General features: G+C 31.9%; 3 protein-coding genes across 4 annotated transcripts in view; 1 reads left to right on the top strand and 2 right to left on the bottom strand.

Moving 5' to 3' along the window:
- LOC131841230 (nuclear hormone receptor HR96) lies at positions 1-7,173 on the bottom strand. The gene is made up of 8 exons (XM_059189506.1): positions 6,207-7,173; positions 5,233-5,364; positions 4,398-4,506; positions 3,071-3,181; positions 2,241-2,366; positions 1,855-1,938; positions 1,312-1,524; positions 1-662 (listed from the first exon to the last, which is right to left on the bottom strand). The coding sequence occupies exons 1-8, from the start codon at positions 6,947-6,949 to the stop codon at positions 462-464; spliced, it is 1,719 nt and encodes a 572-aa protein (XP_059045489.1). The 5' UTR covers positions 6,950-7,173; the 3' UTR covers positions 1-461.
- Positions 7,174-10,399: 3,226 nt separating this feature from the next.
- Positions 10,400-15,473, top strand: LOC131841293 (inactive heparanase-2). Its single transcript, XM_059189604.1, has 7 exons — positions 10,400-10,581; positions 11,195-11,408; positions 11,753-11,948; positions 12,437-12,641; positions 12,984-13,215; positions 13,579-13,817; positions 14,342-15,473. The coding sequence occupies exons 1-7, from the start codon at positions 10,400-10,402 to the stop codon at positions 15,471-15,473; spliced, it is 2,400 nt and encodes a 799-aa protein (XP_059045587.1).
- A 4,913-nt stretch (positions 15,474-20,386) lies between these two features.
- Positions 20,387-22,166, bottom strand: part of LOC131841284 (complexin) — a 251,693-nt gene continuing 249,913 nt past the window's right edge. For both annotated transcript variants that reach the window (XM_059189592.1, XM_059189593.1), the window contains 2 exons: positions 21,831-21,963; positions 20,387-21,294 (listed from right to left, as the gene is read on the bottom strand). In XM_059189592.1, coding sequence (XP_059045575.1) covers positions 21,221-21,294; positions 21,831-21,963 — 207 coding nt within the window. In that variant the 3' untranslated portion in view covers positions 20,387-21,220. The remainder of the gene's footprint in view (positions 21,295-21,830; positions 21,964-22,166) is intronic.

Below are 22,166 nucleotides of genomic sequence, written 5' to 3'. Positions count from 1 at the left end.
TCTACTGATGTCTTCAATGACATAAACATTTCAACGGTGTTATTCATAAAAAGACGAAATCATTAATACACCTCGACTCTTTTTTTGTAGGAATTTTGCTAAAAATAAGATGTATTGAGGTAGAAATGGTATATTGTACCGTATTGCGTCGTGACATTCGACTCTGTAATAATGTGCTTCTAATAATATTATAGTTAGAAAGTACATTATTACAATGTTTCACACATTTAGATATGTGATACTCTAATATTCCACGAATCTTGTTTCTGTCTATAGATTTACACCTTTTTATGAATAAAAGAATTGTAGGTACAATCAGTTTGTTAAAACTTAAAAAGGTTTTGACTGTTACAAGAGATTTCAAAAAATAAAAACAATATGAATTAAGATGTTGTGTAGTTATTTTTAAAGCAATATGAACCCTATTTGGCAACGTTTAGGAGAAAATTATACACCTACCCTCAAGCAGCATGGTGCTTCAAATCGAAAATCTCCATAAGTAATGGTTCTATAGGATTAACATCGAGGTATACACCAGTGACTTCTTCCGATAACTTCCTGAGTTCTAGAATCTTCTGTATAAGTTTGAGGAATGTAGATTTTGCTTCGCAGCCAGGGTAAACGCTCTCGAGATACCTTCGTAGTAGATAGTAGTAGGAATTCTGAAATATATAACAGTAGAGTTTTGTATATATGTAATTATTATTTAATTACTTTTACAGATAATAAGTTGCAAATAAGACTTTATTTTAACATACCATAAAGTCTTATTTCCAAAAAATATGCATGTCATATTTTACTTTATGTCCATATATTGCAATAAGTGCATAAAATTTAATAGAGGGATATTATGTAAGGTCATTTGGGCCATGCAGATATGATACTTTTAAAGTTAAGTCTCTAGTAAAATATTACTAGAGACTTGAAACTGAAAGTAAGTATCGTATACTTTTCTCTTTATCATAATAAAGAGGGAAGATTAATATTTTTATTTGTAATGGATACATTCTAAAAGTACTTGACAAATTAAATTAACAAATATTATATTCATATATTTATTATGCTTTACATAAAGCTAAATTATCTGTACTATTGTCGCACACTGGTTGTATTATTAAGTACAATCATATTAATCTAGACTATAGGTGTCAGTTAATATTTTTATTAGAGCCTTTTTATAACTATTCCAATGCTATTGGCCGTAACACTTCAAATCTGATCGGAATCGAACCACAGCTCAGGCCGTCATAATTTCAATCTTAGAATAGGACAGGGTATTAATCAGAAGGGTTTGTTAGGAGAAAAACTTACCTGTTCTAACTTGATAACGTCTCGGTGCACAACTTTAGCGCGATCAGGCGTGAACAGCAATATGGCGGACATGATCAGTATTACGTGTTCATCCAACCGCCAGCGGTGGTCGAATGACCGTATAAATGACTCGTAGGTCCTGTATATATTGCCTTTAGCTAACTTTAAGAGATCAGTTTGTATGCTACCAAACTTATCTTGTGAGTGGGGAACCTGAAAACATACTGTTGCTAAGTATTCTCGATGATGGACGTCTAGTAGCACACTGCCTTACTTCCGATCGTCGCGGGTTCGATTCCTTGCACAGTATAGACATTGTATTCATCAATACGATTGTTTTTTATCCTTCTGAAGGTTTTCTATGTATATATGAATGTATTTCTAAAAATAAATATTTGTATAACTTGTCTGGTACCCATAACACAGGCTCTGCTTAGCTTGAGACTAGATGGCGCTCTGTGAATTGTCCTGAGACATTATTATTATAAAAAAATGTATACATATGCTACAATTTAATTTTGCTGAGACTATTCTTTTTCTTACCTTCCACTGTTTTCTTTGGCCATCATAATTTATCGTACTCCTCAACACCATCATTTCTATACATCCTCCTTTCAGCAGAGCGACCTAATAATAAAATATTATAAAAAAAATGAGTTATTTATGTACCTGCTAAATCCTTCCTTGGATCAAGGGGTAAATTTAATGAAAGTGGCTTATTCAATCAAGACATACTTAAATTCAGCCCTTAAGTTTTACGGTTTACGCGGTTGGTTCTTAATTATGTTTAATAAATAAGTATTATTTTTTTAATACAACTACATTTTGTTCAATTATTCCAATATTGTACAATTCAGTTTGTTCATATTAGCAAACTATGAAATACGGATTACGAGATTTATTGAAAAACTGAAGAAAACAAGACTGACCTGATCTTCTTCGCACATATTTTTGAATGCATTAATCTTCTTCGCCATCTTTATGAACCGCCGTATTGCGACTGCAGTCAGATTTACTATTTTTATCAGTCTTGGATCGTGCTTGCCGTCGCCTTCCTATCATAAGAAAAATACAAAATGTACGCAATCAATTAATCAAATATTTTTATATATATTAAAGGAAATACTCAATAAAAATATTAAATACTTAATAAAAAAAACAACACATAACGGACAAAACGCTCTGCATATACACATGGATCTAGAAGCATATTAAATCAAATATGTATCAGACATAATAATAACCCTAGACAATTAACACGATGCCGTCTAGTGTTGGTAAGCTTATTTTATGGGTACTAGACAAGTGATATAAGATAGTTTTTTGTAACTACATACATAATATACATAGAAAACAACCAGACCGACACAAACAATCATACTCATGAATACAAATGTTTGTACCGCACGAGAAATTGAACCCACGACCATCGGAAAAAAAGCCGTGTTGTAAAGTGCTAGGCTACCTAGGACGTCAAATAATAAAATTAACACTTATCATCACGTCTATTTATTTCAGTTATATTACAATCAAATCAAAATATCTATTACAGACTCTTATGATATGTTAAATCTACCGTCAGTTCGGAATGATTTCGAGATAAGAACTGACAAGAAACTCAGCTCATATTCTTTTCAAATATTTTCTTATTATTATAACATATATTATTGCATTACAGTTTAACGAGGAGTACAGTGACATAGTGTGACATAGCTTTAATCACAAGTCTGATGCTGATAGTAACCATAGTCTAACTAACCTTGAGTCCGGCGGAGCTGGCGTCACCTATAAGCTGTGATAAGTCATCATCAATAGGGGCATGTAATGTTTTATTTGCGACAATCAGTTCATTCAATTTTGCGCGTTCCACCTGAAAAGACCAAATTAATTTGTTTTTAAAGGGTGACACAAGACACAACAATAACCTGTGGCAATATTGTTGTTCATTAAAAATATTATTTATGTACGTCCGGGGAGTCGGAATAATAAAATCTCTTTACATTACCAATTTAATTCGTCAAATATAACATTTACAAATAAATCAGTTAGGACACCATTTGTGTCATAGCGTTTAACCCATTCATTATTCACTTGACTCTTATATTCATTCTCTAGTCATTTGTGTTTAAATTCATGCATATAACATTCAGTTAATACAGTCCCCTTACTCCCTTACATACCAATCCCACATTTATATATTTATTATGTCTACAATCCTACCTACTACCGCACTATCTTAATAATATAAAAATATTTATTTAATCGTTGATAAGTTGCATTGCCTCTATCAGAGTACAATATGCTAAAGTTTATCTATACAATGATTTCTTTATTTATCAAATTTCCTTATGCACGCTGATAAACCTATCGGTTTTTAGGTCATAAACATATAGTGACATGTTAAGTGCAAAGAAGGTGCAAATAAAGTTGATCCTTGTTGATCAATGAAATCAACTAACAATGTATCACTAACACTAAATAAATAATATAATATAATATTCACAAAAACACCCTATATAAATGTTTGCACTGTGCGAGGAATTGACCCTGTGACCATGGGAAGTAAAGCGGTGTGCTTAACTGCTAGACCACTGAGGCCGTCAAGACACTTCAGATGGAGAAACACACTAATTTAATTAATATGGTCAGATAGTCTATAATATTTATCGTCTAAGAAGTTCCAGTTTTAGTAAGGAGAACTGAGGATGTATGTATGATTCTGGTCTATATCAAGAATGTATGAGTGTTATAAATATCAACCTTATTCGTGGAGATGTAGAAGTAAATAAATGTTCTAATCGGCTATCATTCATGCAAACAAATTATAATCATATCTACAAACTCACGATTAGTAATACTACTTACTTATTTTCATTCAACTAGTATTTAATGCTCGCGCGATAAATTTGCCAATGAAAATGTATTAATTGCATAATAAAAAAGTATTTTGAATGTAGTAAAATTATGTTTATTGAGGGGAGAAAAGTGTAAGATACTCAGAATAAAATTTGCATAAAAACCTTCATAAAGTTTCAGTATAAACAATTATAAACTTTGCATTTCAATAATGTAAAGCCAATAAATACCTCATTTAGTTCTCTGGAGGAGCCGCTACATTGATTGACAGATGTGTATGCCTCAAACTCAAGTTTGATTGCCTCACACAGTATTGATTCCATAGAGTTGGGCTCTATCCTGTGGAAAAATAAATATATAATGAAATATTGGCAACTACAATTTCATTATTAGTATTAATTAGTGTCAGAAAGGTATAACATTATAATAGTTTTTTATGGATATGAATAATGGAATGATGCACACGTCTGCGCTAATGGTTTACACTCACGGAAAACTAGTGGAGGATGATAAAATGAGTATAAAGTCAGGTCAGTTAACCCTTCTTTGCTGATGGCAATTGATGGTTTCTAGGGGAAACCGCATGGTGGTTAACATGAAATGGTACATTGCCAGATATATAGGGTTATTATTCCACATTATTAACAATCCCCTTCTTCCCCATTTTAATAGTGTAACCTTATAGGTATAGTAAGGTTATTTTAAAGTAATATATATAAATTGCAGCAGTTTTACAATTCATATGAATGAATTTGCTAGTGTTAAGCAGAATTTATGAATAATTTTCTACTAGATGAACTTCATCATAGTTATACCTGTATAATTCTTTAGTAAGTAAATAATTATTTAATTAACAAAACACTAATTTTAAGTGAAGCTTATGACAACATAATAGTAAAAACTGCATCCATATCATTAAGCTGCTTCTGTGATGATTCTGCACAAACATGCAGATAAATAGACTAAAAATTGTTTTGGTGTTGAGTCTTCAATAAATGTTTTTGTCATATATCTTTCAATTACATATATACATCAGGCACAGTTTTGATTATATACATAGAGTACCTTTCAACATCTTGTAAAATATCTCTAGCCTTGTTTATGTCAGGATTATTGCTGGTAGACGGCATTTCTTCACAAATGTGCTGAGGCTTATGTTCTTTGTAAATGGCAGTATCCCCATTTGTTAGGATAGATCTGGAAATTTTGTAAAAAGAACTATATTATATACATCCTTACATTATGGGACTATGACCAATAGGGTGAGTTGACTAAGATCAATGGTTGTTTTGTATAGTTAATGATTAAATAGGTAAGTTCATTAGCCCTTAAAATTAAGTTTAATGACCTAAGTATGTTAAATATGTCATTATTATGTCATGTTAGTGGTTGATCAAGAATAAGGGTGTCCAATATGAATTTCACTTACTTTTCATTAGATCCTTGCATGAAAAAAACTATTGTTATTAAAATAAAATGAATATAGTCTATAAGCTCTTTGTCCATTGTTATTATTGTGTTTAATATCAATAAATCCATCATATACATGCTCTTCCACAATCAACACAGACTTCCATGGTGGAAGTGCTAATAAATAATCAGAAAAAAATGGTGTCCTAAGAGTGAGAGTATATATACATAAACATTGTTATAAGAAACACAGATAAAAGATAATATCTTGAGAAAGGTATTTTAGATATGACATAATATAGAGAATTTATCTAAACTTAAATAACATACAATATATTTATTTATATTTTTAATATAAGTACTTATTATATATTTAAATTTTCAGTAACAATGGCTCATTTAGTCAGTAATTTGTTTAATGGATAATAATGGAACAGTGTATCCGTCTGCGTTGACAGTTTATGCTAGTAAGGAACTAGTGGAGGACAATTTTGACAAATTCTTCAAAAATTTAACATATTTGTTTCTGTGGGGAAACTTTGCAATATTTAGTTTAATTATGTAATGTAAATTTCACCTTTATGGAAATAAAAATAAGGAGTAACAATCAAAAGAAAAATAGTACATACCTAATGCTATTTTGTTTAGGAGTCTCTGCATACATATTACTGTCCATATCAAATGCCTGATATGGGTTCAGTATATGTTGTTCATACAAAGTCCTGTTGATTCCATTTTTGTCTTCTATAGGAAACACCTTCATAGTATATGACACATCTGCATTTTGTACAGGTGTATAGTAGGCAGAGGGGTGTATTGTGTGTGACTCTAAATCTGTACCTAATGGACTCTGCACAGTACTACTTGGACTACTAGTTGTACTATTCAGTGCGTCATACTGTACAACTGACTCCTGGACGGGTGGTATATAATTACTATTGCTTATTTCATCATCACGTTTCATGCTTTTAGAGCTTGATACTGCATCCTCAATATCACGATCACTGTGATGTCGTTTTTTAGCTCTATTCTCCTCTATTTTCCTCCGTTTCTCTGCTTTATCTTCATCAGACATGATGAATTCTTTAACCATTCCTACTGACAGGCACTTTTCCAATCGACATTTCTGACAGAATCTTCTTGTGACTACGGTAATTTCACAGTTATTAGTAAAGGGACATTTAAACTCCTTGCTGGCTAAAGCATTCCGTCTGAAAAATGCTTTACAGCTCTCACACGATATGGCATTGAAGTTATAACCGAGTGCTTTATCACCGCACACCAGACATATCTTTTGTAAATTTGATGGCAGCTCCTTTTTCTGAGAGTTTCCGTCATCCTTTTTATCACTACTATCACTGGCAGTATCCATTGTCACTAAGAAACATAAAAAATTATAATAACAAACATGATATACTGATGGAGCAGTTTGAGTTGAAATTAATACTATTATAATGGAGGCACGGATTATCGCGTTTGGACATTGTTGCGGCACTTAAAACAGATTAACCAAGTAGGCCCAAATATTGGCGAATGGTACAATGATAATAAGATAATTCGCAAAAGATTAGATTTTGTTGAGACCCATTATGTTGATTTAGTAGTTCTGTTCTGATGACTAATGTCAAGGATTAAATGACAATTAGTGTCATGAAATGACATGAAATGTCAAATCACAAATTGTCATATTTTGACAATCCGCTAAAAATACCAACTTTGAATATGCATAAAAAGCAATTATTTATTATTATATCAAATAAATGTTCTAAAATGATACACTATTGTATATAGGTTTCGATGCAACAGATAGAATAAACTAGGTATTATCTAGTTTTGGAAAGGATGATAATATATGTTAGCCTGCGCTATATGTTGGTGAGGCACCAGTGGAGGATAATGGGATCAGCAGATGAAGTTACGCAGATAGCCCATAGTAAGGAATTCACTAGGAATTAACCAGCTAGTTACCTTGGGGATCGATCCATTACTAACAACCCCCTCCCACCGGTATTACCTAGTTTCATTATATTTTCATTATGAAATTCTCGCGTGTACCTACTTTAGTATAATAAAACGTAGTAGCTTTAAATATTGACTTCAGGCTAAAATCTATTTTTTCCGATTTTACATAAACTAACTTGGATTATTCGCATTTGAAACTATATAATTAATGATTATCCAGATAACATTATAATAAATATTATGTAAGATTTTTTTAAATAAAGGCTATTATTATTATTGTAATAACTATCCATAGCGAGTCGCAAAATAGGAGACTATTACCTATAAGAATTGTCATGCTATGACAGTTTTCAATTATATTTCAATCTAAGAAAATCGTTTGGCCTCGGTGGTCTGGCGGTTATGCACACCGCCTTATTTACATTAATTGTAGGATCGATTCCTCGTAAGTTAGAAATATTTGTATTCATTAGTACGGTTGTTTATATTAGTCTGGGCGTTTTCTATTGTATTATGTATATACAAAAAATGTATTTAAGTATTTCTATTAGTCATCTAGTACCTACCGGGTTTTTGTGGATGATAATGGAATGGTGCACCCGCCTGCTCTAACGGTTTACGCTGGCGGGGCATCAGTAGAGGATGATAAGATAAGCATGAGGTCAGGTCAATTAGCCCATCGTGACAAATTTACCAGGAATTTAACACGATGGTTTCCAGGGGGAACCGCGTGGAGGTCGACCTGACATGGTACATTGCTAGCAATGGGGTTATCAATCCACATTTGTACTAAACATTACGCTTCGTAAACATTCTCAGCTTCCATATGTTCCATATGTTTCAATGACAAATTTGAGATGAAATTATAAAATATGGTTAAATCCTTGTCGTTTTTTTTTAGTCGTCATTATAACCACGTGGATTTTGTATAATAAGCTAAATAAAGAATTGAACATATATCCCCTACTACAAATGTAAGCTGTTGTACGCAAAATGGCGGTATGAAAAATCTGAGGATCTTTTAAAACTTTATTAACTTGACTTGTTGCGTAAATATTGTAATTTCAAAAATAATGTATATGAAGTCAGACCTCTCTCTCTCTCTCTCTCTCTCTCACACACACACACACACACACACACACACACACACACACACACACACACACACACACACACACACACACACACACACACACACATGTTTTACATATATACATATCAAATACAGGCATAGGTTCTTTTTGTTTTGTGCATTCTTTCTTTTTGTTTATAAGTTAAATTTTCTTTGTTTTTGGTAAATTTAAATATTTTGTAAATTTTTTAGACAATACGTGATGGGTAACGACATTGCATGTATTTTTATTTTTTATTTTAGTTTTTGGAATTATATATACTAGGTGGAGGGCGTCGATATTTGCAACACAGTTTTATACTTCTGTGAATATCATCGTTTCTTTAGTAAAGTAGTACACATGTTTTCTGTATTAAGTAAATAAATAAATAAATAAATAAATAAATAAATAAAACATTACTAACAATCCCCTTCTCCCCCTAGTACCTACCGGGTAGGTAGGTACTAAACAACTAGAACAACTAACAAGTAGAAATACTTTAGGTACTAGATGTTTTTTAGGTACTACAGATATAGGTCAGCTACTTATAAGGAGAGAGTCATTCCAAAGTCAGTCAGTCATTCCAAAAATTACACTATTGTAACAATCCAAAGCTACATAAATATTCTAATATAACTTCGAGTCCAATTCTGATTTCTCATTTTGCAATGCTTGTGTAAAAACGAGAACAATATATGTATTCGAATTTTTCAGGACAGTTTCTTATATGTTTTCCAGCCAGTTATAATGGGAACATTTACAAGTTGTCCATGAGATTAGGCAAATAGGCCTTTTAAGTTTGAATTTTATGCGGAATTCCATTAAAAGGTCATACGTGTTATATAACGTATAAACAGTAGTCTGCTAATGAGTAATAACACTAATAACAATCGAATGCGTGCATCAAAAGAAACAATGATCCGTGTTCAGCAATTTACAATATTAATTAAAGTCAGCTTTTTTGCGTTACTGTTGGCGTGACAATAACACAATTTTACAAATTGTCCATAAATAAGTAATGAAGATATACTAAAGGTTAAATTAAAATTATTGGCAACCTGGCACCTGTTTGTGACCCGTGACATAATTTTGTATTCAAATTAAGATAATTCCAATATTAGAATAATACCTACTTTATAATAACTATAAATACATTTCACTAAAGAAGTGCATTAGTTCTCTTATATGTTGTACATAATAGATTATGGGTGGATATAGGTATTATTAATAATTAATTCTAAATACGATGTAATAATTCATAGAACTTACTACTAGTACCAGTACTATGAGTAGGTATTAACATCTACGTATGTTATGTTACCTCATTATTTGAAACAACAAATTTAAAAAAATCTGTTTTAGTTATTACACTATGTTGTCTTTTCTTACCAACTACGAATAAGCAAGAAATAGTTAGCCATTAGTACCGTAAAAATAAGTACATCTTCTTAACTTTGATTTTGTCACCATACTTCAATGTCGTACTATGCGTTGTTAACATAGAGCAACCGTTTGAACTTATTTTTCAAACACTTGCGATAACGCATGGGCTTTTATTGGATCATGTAAGATATTGACTTAAATTAAATAACAGTGTAGAAATTTAAGATAGGTACAAATTTCCGTGAAGTAGAATATTTGAGGAATGAAAAATAAAATATAAGTTTTACCGTAACATAATACCACCTTATGAGTAAATAAATATGTAATTATAGTTCAGTCGTCCACATTTCAACATAATACGCACAATGGATTACATATATTTTTATTTTATATTATATTCAGTTTCATCAATATTAAAACTAGCCAGTGCCCATACGTTTAGTGTGAAGATAGGGACAGATCAACATGTGAATGTTGTTGATAAACAATTTTTAAGTTTCACTGTTGATCCAAAATATCTTTTTTCGAACACTGATAAGTATAACAGGTAAGTTTACTTAATAGTTTTCATTATAGCTAATAATGCTTGTCTGGAAGAGATTGATTTAGCGATAATACCGCCTTGTACTTACTTTTATTTATAATCTTTTAATTTTGGTATGTTAGACCGCTAGACAACTCGGCTATCTCCTCTACTGTACTCTACACTGTGGGTGCGGGGTACCTAAACTGTATGCTCTCTCAATCATTTGCATTTGGAGTATATAGAATACCTACATTAATTTATTAATGATATTGATATTGCATCAATATTGTTGTTTAGCATTTGTAAGTCATTATACAATATATTTTTTTCAAAGAATTGAGTGGTAAAATTATTATGTACAGGTCGTAGAGTCTAACGACTATAAAAGAAAAGGAATAATCAACTAACATATAATAAACTAACTTCAAATAACAAATTTCTTAATTCTTAATTTATAACTCTATTGTGTTCTCTTGTGTGAAATTAATTAATACATTTTTAGTATACCTACATATAGTAAAAACTGATTTTAATGATACTTTTTGTTGTATTAATACATCTTCATCTTTAAGAACAACATATTTGTTTTTTATTGTAAACATGTTAGTTTTTATAATTATAATTTATTTTCTAGCAAAGAATGCCTTTGTATGGCTACGTCACTGAGTCCAGCATATCTCCGTATAGCTGGACCGTCTACAGATTATATGAGCTTTCGCAACAGTAGCATATCCATCGAAGATCTGGAACCAAACGACCTTGATGTGGATCTCGATCTTGAACACCACAGGAATGTTCTGGACAAATTGTTAGAACGGCGTAGCGCTACAATAAAACGTCAAGTTCGGGTAAAATTATTATAATTTGATACTTAATTAATGTATATGTTAATAATAACTCCGCCGCATGTGTGTGTGTATTGATATGTACTAATGTCAAAAACTCCTGAACGGATTTTCATGCGGTTTTAATCTATCTGCAGAGAAATTTCTGAAGAAAGTTTAGATGTATATGACATAGCTATATAACTCTGTTTCTTCATTATATTATGCGCGATGGATATATACTAAAAATAAATTCATATATTCATATCCGTGTATGGTACCATAATATTTCAATAGACTATGATATAATAATACTGTAGTTATTTAATCTGTGGTAAATATAATAAAATAGGTAATTTATTTTGTAGGAAAAAGTGACAGTCTCAAGCAATCAATGGGTACAGTTTGCTAAATGGGCAAAAACAACAGGATTTGAATTGGTGTTCGCATTAAACAATGACGTGAAGACGCAGACAGGCATGTGGGATCCGAACACGGCGCTGGACATACTTACTGTAGCTGAGAAGGTCAAGGTTGGGAAAATGTACTGGCAACTGGGTTATGGTATGTAAATATTTAACTTTCAGTACAATGTCACCTGCGTGGTTCTTCTTCTCTGTTATTATTTCTATCATCAATCAGCTTGTTTTGTAGTTACAGGGATAGTTACTTAGATTAGTCTATAAGAATAGCAATCAGGGTTACCACCGACTAAAAGTCGTTTGCATGAGTACCTCAGTGTTACCTATCCGTCAAGTCGCTAGTTTTTTAAACTGTGTTACTATTGAAGGTTGAGATAAGGCAGCGAAATTACACTTTAGGAGGCATTACATTTTGGTCTACCGAAATGGTAAAGCATCTTTCACATGAGAACGTGATGTTTGTAATGCTGTTCGTGTATGTAAACCAATTAAAAATATATATAAAAGCATCTCGTGAGGCGACGAGATATCCGTGTTATTCACGTCTGTATAGACGTGAATAACTATATATAGGCGACGATTGCGAATGATTTTTATTTTTATTATCTCATATTGACGTTTTTGTTATAGAATGTAATAATCAATCAATCGAAGAATATCTGAACGACCTGGAGACTCTGCGTCTGATAGTCGAAACATTCCCATCTGGATCAGAAAATAAGTGGAAAGTTGTCGGTGGCGATGTCACTAATTGCCTCCAGGCTGAATCCAAAAGCGATTTTAAGGATTATGTTACCCTTTCTGTTGATATGCTGGATGCTGTTTTACTTAATAGGTGAGTTTTCCCTTAATATATATTTTTTTAGTACTAATATTAAATAGATAGGTTGAAGTTTTAAAACATTCGATATCTCCTACATTATGGTAGGTACACAGAAATTGGACTATTAACTTACATTATGATGTCTTTATACATTTTTATTTAATATTTGCTTTAAATACATCAAGGCATTGATAACTTATTTATAAAATAGTTTCAAATTACCATTGAGGTTGAAAGACCTTGAATTTCATGTTTCATGTTTGATATTGCTCATAATGTTGCTTAGAGCCTTTATCCAGTCTGTTATTTTTTTTATTTGTGTTTGGATAAAAAAATATTTAATTTCAATTTCAGTAACTCGTCCTCTCACGAACTAGAACGTATGTCAGAATACGACCGCTTGAAGCTTTTAAAGCTGCTGAGTGAAAGTGATACACCACTCTGGATTACAGAGATCACGAGGCGTCAGCATAATGAATTAGAGCGGGCTGCAAACTGGATGGCCAGCCTCGGTTACTCAGCGAGGAATGGCTTCTCAGTACATTATAGGGAACTCTTGAAAGAAGAATTGTTCGAGCCAACATTGGTAAGATTAATTGCATTATCAAATAATAAAACATAAACTACGACCGGTCTGTCTCATACTAGCTGTTACTAGCGATTTCGTTTAGATTAGATTATTTTTAGATTCAAGATAGGTTTACCACGAGTAATTATACAAGGGCACTTGTATAATTTCTCGTGGTAAAATCTCTCTTCATGTGAAATTTAATTAGCATCTATTTAGTCATTTAAACATTTTTGTATTTGTAGTGTTAGAATAGAAGTTTGGATTTGGTTAAAACTGTAAGTGCAGGTATTAAACTAGAACTATATAAAGGACCGGCATTAGGGACCTCAGTATTTGTAAATGTAGATACACAGACTTGATGCACTTTACTTATTTCAGAGTTTTTATATGGCTCTCTTGTTTAAAAACCTCGTTGGTGAGCGAGTTCTAGAAGTGGAATCTTCTCAAGCTGTGATTTTTGCACATTGTACATCGCTTCGTCATAAACCAGTGCACGGCGCGGTGACTTTGTATGCAGTGAATATGGAAGACGAACCAGCAAGATTCTCGATCAAATTATCAAAGCGAGAAGAGGGTGGCGATGTAATGCAGTTTATACTTGGCCATGATCAGAGCGGGTAACTATTATTATAATAATCTAGAAAAATAACTCACCGCAGTCTAATATTAGGTATATTTAAAGTGTTTTCTAGTTTATTTTCATTTAACACTTCTTTAACTGATACACATATACATACCATCACGACTATTAGCCTGGCTACGGTAGTCAGAGGCAATCTCAATTATCGAAATCATGACGAACTCAATACTTAATATTTTATTTCATGAATCTATGAAATAAAATATTAAGTATTGAGTTCGTCGGCGGCGTCATTGCGGCGGCGGCATTAGGGAGTTAGCCTACCGACATCTCTGGGATTAAGTGTTGTTTTTTTGTTGATCTTATTGTCGGTGTTTGATTCACCAGAAAGTCAATTGGAAGTATAATTTGATACACAAGGATTTTGTCGTCCAGTTTTGAACTCACGCCCACTAACCATGGGGGTAGTAAAGTACCAGACTATGGCGCTCCCTTCTCCTTTAAATTCTCTTTCAATTTATATATTTTGAAGCTTAACATTTTACAAAATATATTTTGCAGAAATATCGTGGTCAATGGCCGTGCAATGTATTACGAGGGAGATATAAAACCTATAGTTAAACGTGTGAGACCCTATAAGACACTGCTAATTAACTTACCTCCGAAATCCTTCGGTTTTTGGGTATTAGCCAATACTAAGGTTGATGCTTGCTATAATACGGCAAGTAATTCTAATAATACATTATTAGTAGAAGCTGTAGATGTTTCTGATATTAACAACGCTACAACAAATAAAATACAAAAACGCGCAATTAATATAGAAGATTTTGATGACTTGAATATTACTGAGATATCTGAAGATTTTTCTGACAATGATGAGATACCACTTGATATGGAAAATGCGGATATCAAGAACAGAATAGAAGATTTAAATATAGAATTAAAAAAAGTTCGTAAGTTATTTGAACATAATTTTAACGCAAAGAAAGGAATCGATGTAAACTTACGGAAAAAGCGTCAGATAAATTCAGAAGAAAATGAAGGAAAACATAGAAAGTTTAAGAAACATATAATAAAACCTAAATATGAAATAAAAAAAATGTTGGACGAATTTAAAAATAAAGCTCTAATAGGTAATATATTACCATTAAGTGAGAAATTGCATAATCACAAGTATAACAGGTTGGACAAACAAAAACGGAAGGATGGAATTAGAAAGTTCAATAAAAATAAGGATATTAAACAAACCTCTAAAAATATAGACTACAAAATGAAGCCTACTATAGAAAATGCTGATAAAAATACTGAAAAACTCTCTAGGCATCGTAGAAATGTTGTGTACAACGAAAAAAGTAAATTAATGAAAGACGATACAGAAAAAGTCCATGTTAATGAAATAGACACAGACGTTTTTGATAACTCTAAACTTTGGAAAATTTTACATAAAATGCAAAAACAATTAAACGAATTACAGTTGCAAAATGAAAACAAATACAATGAAGATGATAAATCAGGAGAAAATGGTCAGATTCTTGTTAAAACAAAGGTATTTGATGACGGAGCTAGCATTAATTTGAGTGAGCATCCTAACCATGGACTTATAAAAACAACGGTTGAAAACATGTTCTCTGTTTTAGGAGAATTGAATACAAACTTAAATAGATTTTGGGGTGCTTTAACGTTATTAGATTAACGTGTCAATAAAATAAACGTACTAGTGATTTTTTATTTATAGGTATTGTTACTAATAGGTTTATGTGTATATAAAATAAATTAATATAACGTTTTGGATTTTTTTTATTGCCACTGTTTTCTGAACGACAAACTACTATTGTAGACGTCTATAAGCAAAAGTCGATATAACTTCATGTACATGCATTATGACATTACTTGAAGCACCTGCTTTCTTCATATTTTTATGACATTACCTTTTAATCTTCTTCACAAGCTATCGGTTCATCTGATAGTAACATCATGCGATGCTAGTACGGTATGTATGTAATGATTAGGTAAGTATCTTGCCTTCGTACCCAACAATATCACTGCCATATCTCACCCGTCAACATATATACATACAGCTTATAAAGCCATGAAGTTAATTGCTTGGCGGCTGAAATAGGTTAAATGGAAGTTTTTTTATTTAGGGCTACCCAAGTTACCCTCACATTAGTACTACCTATGTTACATTATTACATATTATTGGTTTTCGTTGAATACCTTCACTTTGCTTAACGGAAACTATACACAGATTACAAAAAGAAAGATACTTGATGACTTAATACTTATTTTTTTCTTTTTTCTTATTAACCTATATGAATAAATTGAGGATTATTATCTATATGTACCCTATTATTCTCTTGTATATCTCCTTAATAAATAATATCAAAATAGTAAATGTTTATTGTTCTTTGTAAAGCTGTGCTAGTATGTTTGTTCATCAAGTTGATAGTCACTATTTAGGTTATTAATCTAGTTTCAATGAAATTTCTAGAGAAATAAAACAAATAGTTGGTGGTACAATGTAGTTTATTTATTATTTAACAACATGGTAGATATACCATTTTCACAGTCACACAAGCTCTTGTGAAAATAGATACCTCTAAACCTTTATACATAACTAATAGGGATTTTGTAAATAAAGTTAACAATGCGATGCAACAGTAAGAGTAACCAAGTATTAGCAAATAAGCTACTAAGAAACTACACAAGTGATAGGGATAGATTTTGTGAAAGGAAACTAAGGATTAATAATATATTTATAATATTATGGCAGTTTTTATTCAGCCAGAAATATAGCAAACGGAAACCTAACTTATTTTTAACAACAAGATTTCACAAAAGCTCAATCCGATTTAATTACCTAAAAACATTTTCAACAATAACCGTTTTTCGTTTTTCATCCATAATTCTAAGTTAAAGGTAATCGTGGATAAACTACTAACCATTTCTCCTTTATAATAACAATACAACATACATATGAACCACGTTCATAATATGCATTAAATGGTTTCAACTTTCATTTCAAATTTACTTACACATTTTTTTTTAATTTTTACTTCAATTTCGGTAAAACTTGCAATTTTAACACTAGATGTCACTAATATTAAAAGCTAACGGTCTATAAGTGATTGGCCAATATCTAACCTATTGAACAAACAATAGTTCCAATCGACTAAATGAATCGATGCGTATAAATAGTTCACAACAATATTGGCAGATTTTCAAGAGGCAGTAAGGTGTCACCGATCCATTTTTCCGACTGAACTTTTGCTAACATTTTAGTTCATATCAAATTAAAAAGTAGGTACAACCAACAACACAGGGTATGTTATCATGAAAATAAATTCAAAGCGCTATATTGATAATTGTGGCACTTGAAAATCAGTTCTTTATTAAACCACCACTGCGTGTTTGGTGTACCTATTAACATACTAACAATAATAATATGTGAAGTAATACTGGCATTATGTGTATAAAGCTCTTGTATCAGTGTATTTTGAGTGTCGTTGCCTCTAATCCTTGCTTAAACCGTCCATGTAGTGTATTTTTGTTGACGCAATACTTTAGCTATAGTTGAATTCAACTATAGCCCAGTATTTGTAATATTCCAGTTAATATTCCTTACTCTCGTAATATTGCTTTACAAGAAAGTTGGCATTGTAATTGCTTCCTGACCACAAATGCATCAATCCGAATAACGTTCTTCTAATGTTATACCTAGTGCAACTATTAATAAGCTAATTTACAATAAATTGTTTAACAAGTTATGTTTTAAAGTGTATAAGTCTACCATTTCATTACTCTTCTAAGGGTCAAGAACAACAGTGAAATTTAAACCACATAGGGTAAAGGGAAGGAGGAATGTGGATTAAGGGAAACCTATCACTCTTGAAGAAGTGAAGTCAGCCATTTAGGCCAAAAAGTCATTCATTCATCCTAAATAATCTATGTAAATGAACAAATATATAATATGCATATTGCATATAGACAACAATAGTTACAGTACATATAATTTACCCTGAGTGTGAGAATCATAAGATCAAATGATATCTTTGTCATAAGGAAAAAATCTATATTGGTCGAAATTCACTTTTAAACATCTTAAAATTATCCTACTTGTAAATAAAAAAAAATCTTTTTTGTATTTTTTTCTTTTAGTTAACATTTCGTTTAAGGTGCAATTACGTCTAAGCTACACATCTACCTTGTATAAACCTCTTTAGATATCGATTATTCATATATAAAGAAAACTAATATTGTATAATTAATATGTGCTGCAATAAATATTAATTAGTGTATAATTTTTTATCTATTTGTTGAAAGACAATGGGCGAGATAACGTGTACTTGGTATAATATCACTGATATTAACAGTTTAGTGTTTTTTGTTTGTAAATACTATTATAATATATATTATGTAATATTTCGATGTTAAAAACTAGATCACTAGAGTTTCAAACATCGAACATATTTATTGTAAAATCCGATAAAGTGGTTGAGTGAAACCATTTGGTATCACCCAAATTCCTTCACATTCACGATTAAGCAAGTTCATAATCTAATTATATATTTTACTATACATTGAACATCGAAAGCTTACATGTACAGACATTTAGATGGCTTATGAAGCGTCTAAATACAGTATTGAAATAAAGTTATTGAAATGGATTTCCTATCTTTTTAGAAACCCTTCACTTCGGAAAACCTGCAAAGCATTTTCCGCATTAGCCAGAAACTTTCTTTCATATATTTTTTGCATTCGATAGAAGATATTGATTTGAATTTATATCAAATTAAACAGTTGAAACGCAGTAACTAACAAGTATAAAAATAATAATTATAAAATAGTTTTAGTTTCATATATCTCAGTTAACAAAACATAGTAGCATAGTATTTTCGAACACAAAAAATATATGGACGAATAAAGAGAAAACGACACTGCACACTTCTCAAGAGCTTACACTTAATTTCAACCATGCAAACAATTCGATACACAAGTTGTCAACGTCGATTTTAAATTAGTGACAGTCAGCGATTTTAAGTCCAATGTTTTATTATCTAGACTTCACTACGTACCAAAATAATTTACTAATCTATTTTCTAGTCAAAATCAACAACGAGAGCACAGACTAGGCTTAGATTGCTAACAAGAACGATAGACGAAGATAGTTAAGAGATTATAGGGTAGTTATAGAAGTAGCTAATACACATCGAGTACATTCTAATAAGAAGATAGATGAGTGATGTCAGAATATGAAACATTGGTCGTGTAAAATTATATAGATCGGGTGAAGACTTACCACTATTATTGTTTAGTCGAATAACTACGAACAACCGTCAGCTAGAATTGCCATGCACATACATATAGAACTATTTCTTGTAATATACCATAAACCTAGTCTAACCACACGTACACGGTGAAATATTAAAGTTACCTTAACGATTATAAGATTGCAAGAAGTGATGAAGACGGACGGGTGGATGCGTATTAAGCTTTCCCATCTCAGATATATAATTTATTCATTAACCATATTAATATAGAAACAATTTCTATGTTTGCATTGCGTGCATAAAATAAAGTTCTATTGAAACAAGCTATGAAAATAGACATCAATGTGCGATACAGTGAGAGAAAATAGAATCTTATACATCAGAAAATAGCATTTTCAGTAAACAATCAGAAATTATTGTTGTCTTTGTCATATTTACTTAATAATAAGTTTGTATATTGAATATTATATACGCGATCTGAATTTGCAATTAATAGATTGAGGATATACATAATTGACCGTGATTCGATAAAGCAAGTAACGATACAAAACTAATGTAGTAAATAATACGGTATTTTTGTTTATTTAACAAGCATTGTTGGTATGTTTATAATGCCACACAAACAAATGAATCTTAATCTAAAATGGAAATACATGATGTGCTGATTCATAGAGAAACGGTCCAAGAGATAGCCTACAAAGAAGATGAAAAGTTCATAGACTACCGAATTAACAATTAGTTACACGATTCATAGTATAGATAGATTGAAAGTTATAGAAGCTAAAGGGAATGGAAGGGTGCGAGCGGTCGGCCGCCTCGCCAGCGTTACTGTATTTTATTTATATATCACAGCTTTTGACGATAACAAATCTTTTGCATTTGCAGCTTAAGTGGAGATTTTTCGAACAATTCGCTCCGAAATGCAACATCACCGCGAAAGCAGTATCCTTATCCACTCATCCACTCTGCCTTCAACTAGTCTTCTTCAGCATTTGATTTCTCCCTCTGGCTTTCCATATGATCCACATATATTTTCCGCGGTCAAAATGTTAGACCCAGTGACAATCGCTCGAAAAATTTGCTCTCATAACTTGTTACTTTATATCTAAGCGTAAAACATTAATATAAGTAAACTGAACCGCGGCAATATTAACGCTACACGGTTCAACGGTAAAACAACAAAGTATTAGTGTATCTACACGTTACATTAATCTAAACCAACATTGATCTTACATTATAGACATGCAGAAAATAACGATGACAAATCTCGGGAACACGCGGGTACGTAAAAGACGCGTGATTCCCGGATTTAATTATTAACAATACGTCTTGTACCTATTTATTTCGATGTGGTTATTAAGGCTAGGTCGATTATAGGTATGTACACTAAAAAAAATTACATTGACACAATACAATGCATAAGCACGCATGCAAAAGATTTAGAGGCAAAAGTTGAAGTCGTTTTAAAGAGAGCGCAGAGCGAAGCCACACGAGGCGTTACTTCCTATATAGGTAAAGACAGAAAGACACATCAAGCCGAGTGGAATTTGGATGAAAACAAATATATAGTGAACGAATACATTGTTATTTCAATGTAAGTCCGAAATTGTACCCGAAAGATGAGGATAGATGAGAGAAGTGTCGTTGAGATAGATAGTCAGTGCCAAGTATACACGCGTGCTAAGAACTCCCTTATAAATACAATTATGTTCCTTTTTAATAATATTACACCGTTCGTTCTAGTTGTATTTATATTACTCCTCTTTACACTTAAATAACAATATATCACAAGCGTCAACATATAAAACTGGATTGTTTCACATTTTAATGCTGTCGATGACTTTTTGACCTAACGCACGTACGCGTTTTTTCAACAGTTGTATAGAGGGCTGATCTCCACAATATTTTATGAATGTATAAAAATATTATTGCTCATTATCAAGCACCAACGCGCCACTAGCCATCTACGTTCCAAAAAAATTTAGAATTCAAATCTCTCCTACTTTATGTTTGAGCGCGAATGATAGTTCAACATAACAATTTTGTTGTGTCGTCGGGTAGGGGTGGATGTGATCGTGTCGGGTTGTGAAACATCGTCGTAACAATGATCTTAGCACAGCTACATCATGTATTCAAATATAATATATATTAAACGGCGCCGGGGCGACGTTCACTGCATCACGCACTTACTCTCAATCTGAGACTTCAATTCATTCACTTGCGTTTCGATGGTGTTTTTCAATTCTGTAATACATAATAAACGAATTAATATTTAAAAATGATATTTTCACCACAATGTTCGATATAGTATAATTTAGGTAAAGTTTATATAAAGTTATATCAAGTCTACTTATATTATATAAGTTCAGTCACGCCTATTATAGCGCCAAGCTGCTTGCTTTGTATGTTGTGATACGGTTGTAGGATGCTAATTAGACAGTGAAATTATAGGATATCTCAGTCTTCTGGAGTGGCAATGCATGAGTGGTGTGAGGGGCATCAAATAATAATGTGATGTCATAGTGCCGATTATATATAGGCGACGGTTACTACCTACTTATCGTCAGGTGAACCGTCAGCTTGATTACCCTTTCAATAAGAAAAACTAAATAGTCATGAATGCAATGAAATAAGGAATTCTCAAGCCATAACTTGTATGGACTGCGTTACGTATAAGTCTACAACTTCAACTATGACAGGTTGTTGGGTAAATTAATTAGATATAATGTTTTTTCAGTAAGTGAATATGTCTATACTAAATTTTAGCAGTGGATACTCACTAGTGAATTCGTCCTGATCTTCAAGCTCGGCCTCCGCTGCCAACTCTTCAGGTGTCTTCTTCTTCCTCATCAATGGATTATCTGGCTCGGCCTGCTGTTGTTCTACCACCTCTTCCTTCTTGGGAATTTTGTACTGAAAAAAGAAATACAGTACTTCTGGAGTATTCCGCTGTAACTTCTTAGTCACTAAAATACTTTTTGGATATTTGTAAGTTTTCTGCTACAAGGATACAAGTTTAAGGAAAAACTTATTTTACATTTCGATTCTAATTTCCATTGTTTGAATTAAAGTTTTAAACTATACAGAAGGACTGTCACAATAATTTTAAGCATTTG

This window comes from Achroia grisella, unplaced genomic scaffold (assembly GCF_030625045.1).
Source record: "Achroia grisella isolate CSIRO2021 unplaced genomic scaffold, CSIRO_AGI_Agris_v1 utg1576, whole genome shotgun sequence".
NCBI classification, from domain to species: Eukaryota; Metazoa; Arthropoda; class Insecta; order Lepidoptera; family Pyralidae; genus Achroia; species Achroia grisella.
The sequence above is the reverse complement of the archived record's forward strand: the minus strand, read 5'-3'. Positions and strand labels throughout refer to the sequence as shown.

Excerpts from the sequence above, each read along its gene's own strand:
- LOC131841230 (XM_059189506.1), bottom strand. The coding sequence starts at position 6,949 with ATGGATACTGCCAGTGATAGTAGTGATAAAAAGGATGACGGAAACTCT. Across the intron at positions 1,939-2,240 it reads ATATGTGCGAAGAAGATCAG|GTCGCTCTGCTGAAAGGAGG; the intron begins GTCAGTCTTGTT and ends TTTTATTATTAG. Across the intron at positions 1,525-1,854 it reads GCCAAAGAAAACAGTGGAAG|GTTCCCCACTCACAAGATAA; the intron begins GTAAGAAAAAGA and ends GTATGTTTTCAG.
- LOC131841293 (XM_059189604.1), top strand. The coding sequence starts at position 10,400 with ATGGATTACATATATTTTTATTTTATATTATATTCAGTTTCATCAATA. Across the intron at positions 11,409-11,752 it reads CAATAAAACGTCAAGTTCGG|GAAAAAGTGACAGTCTCAAG; the intron begins GTAAAATTATTA and ends TTTATTTTGTAG. Across the intron at positions 13,216-13,578 it reads AATTGTTCGAGCCAACATTG|AGTTTTTATATGGCTCTCTT; the intron begins GTAAGATTAATT and ends TACTTATTTCAG.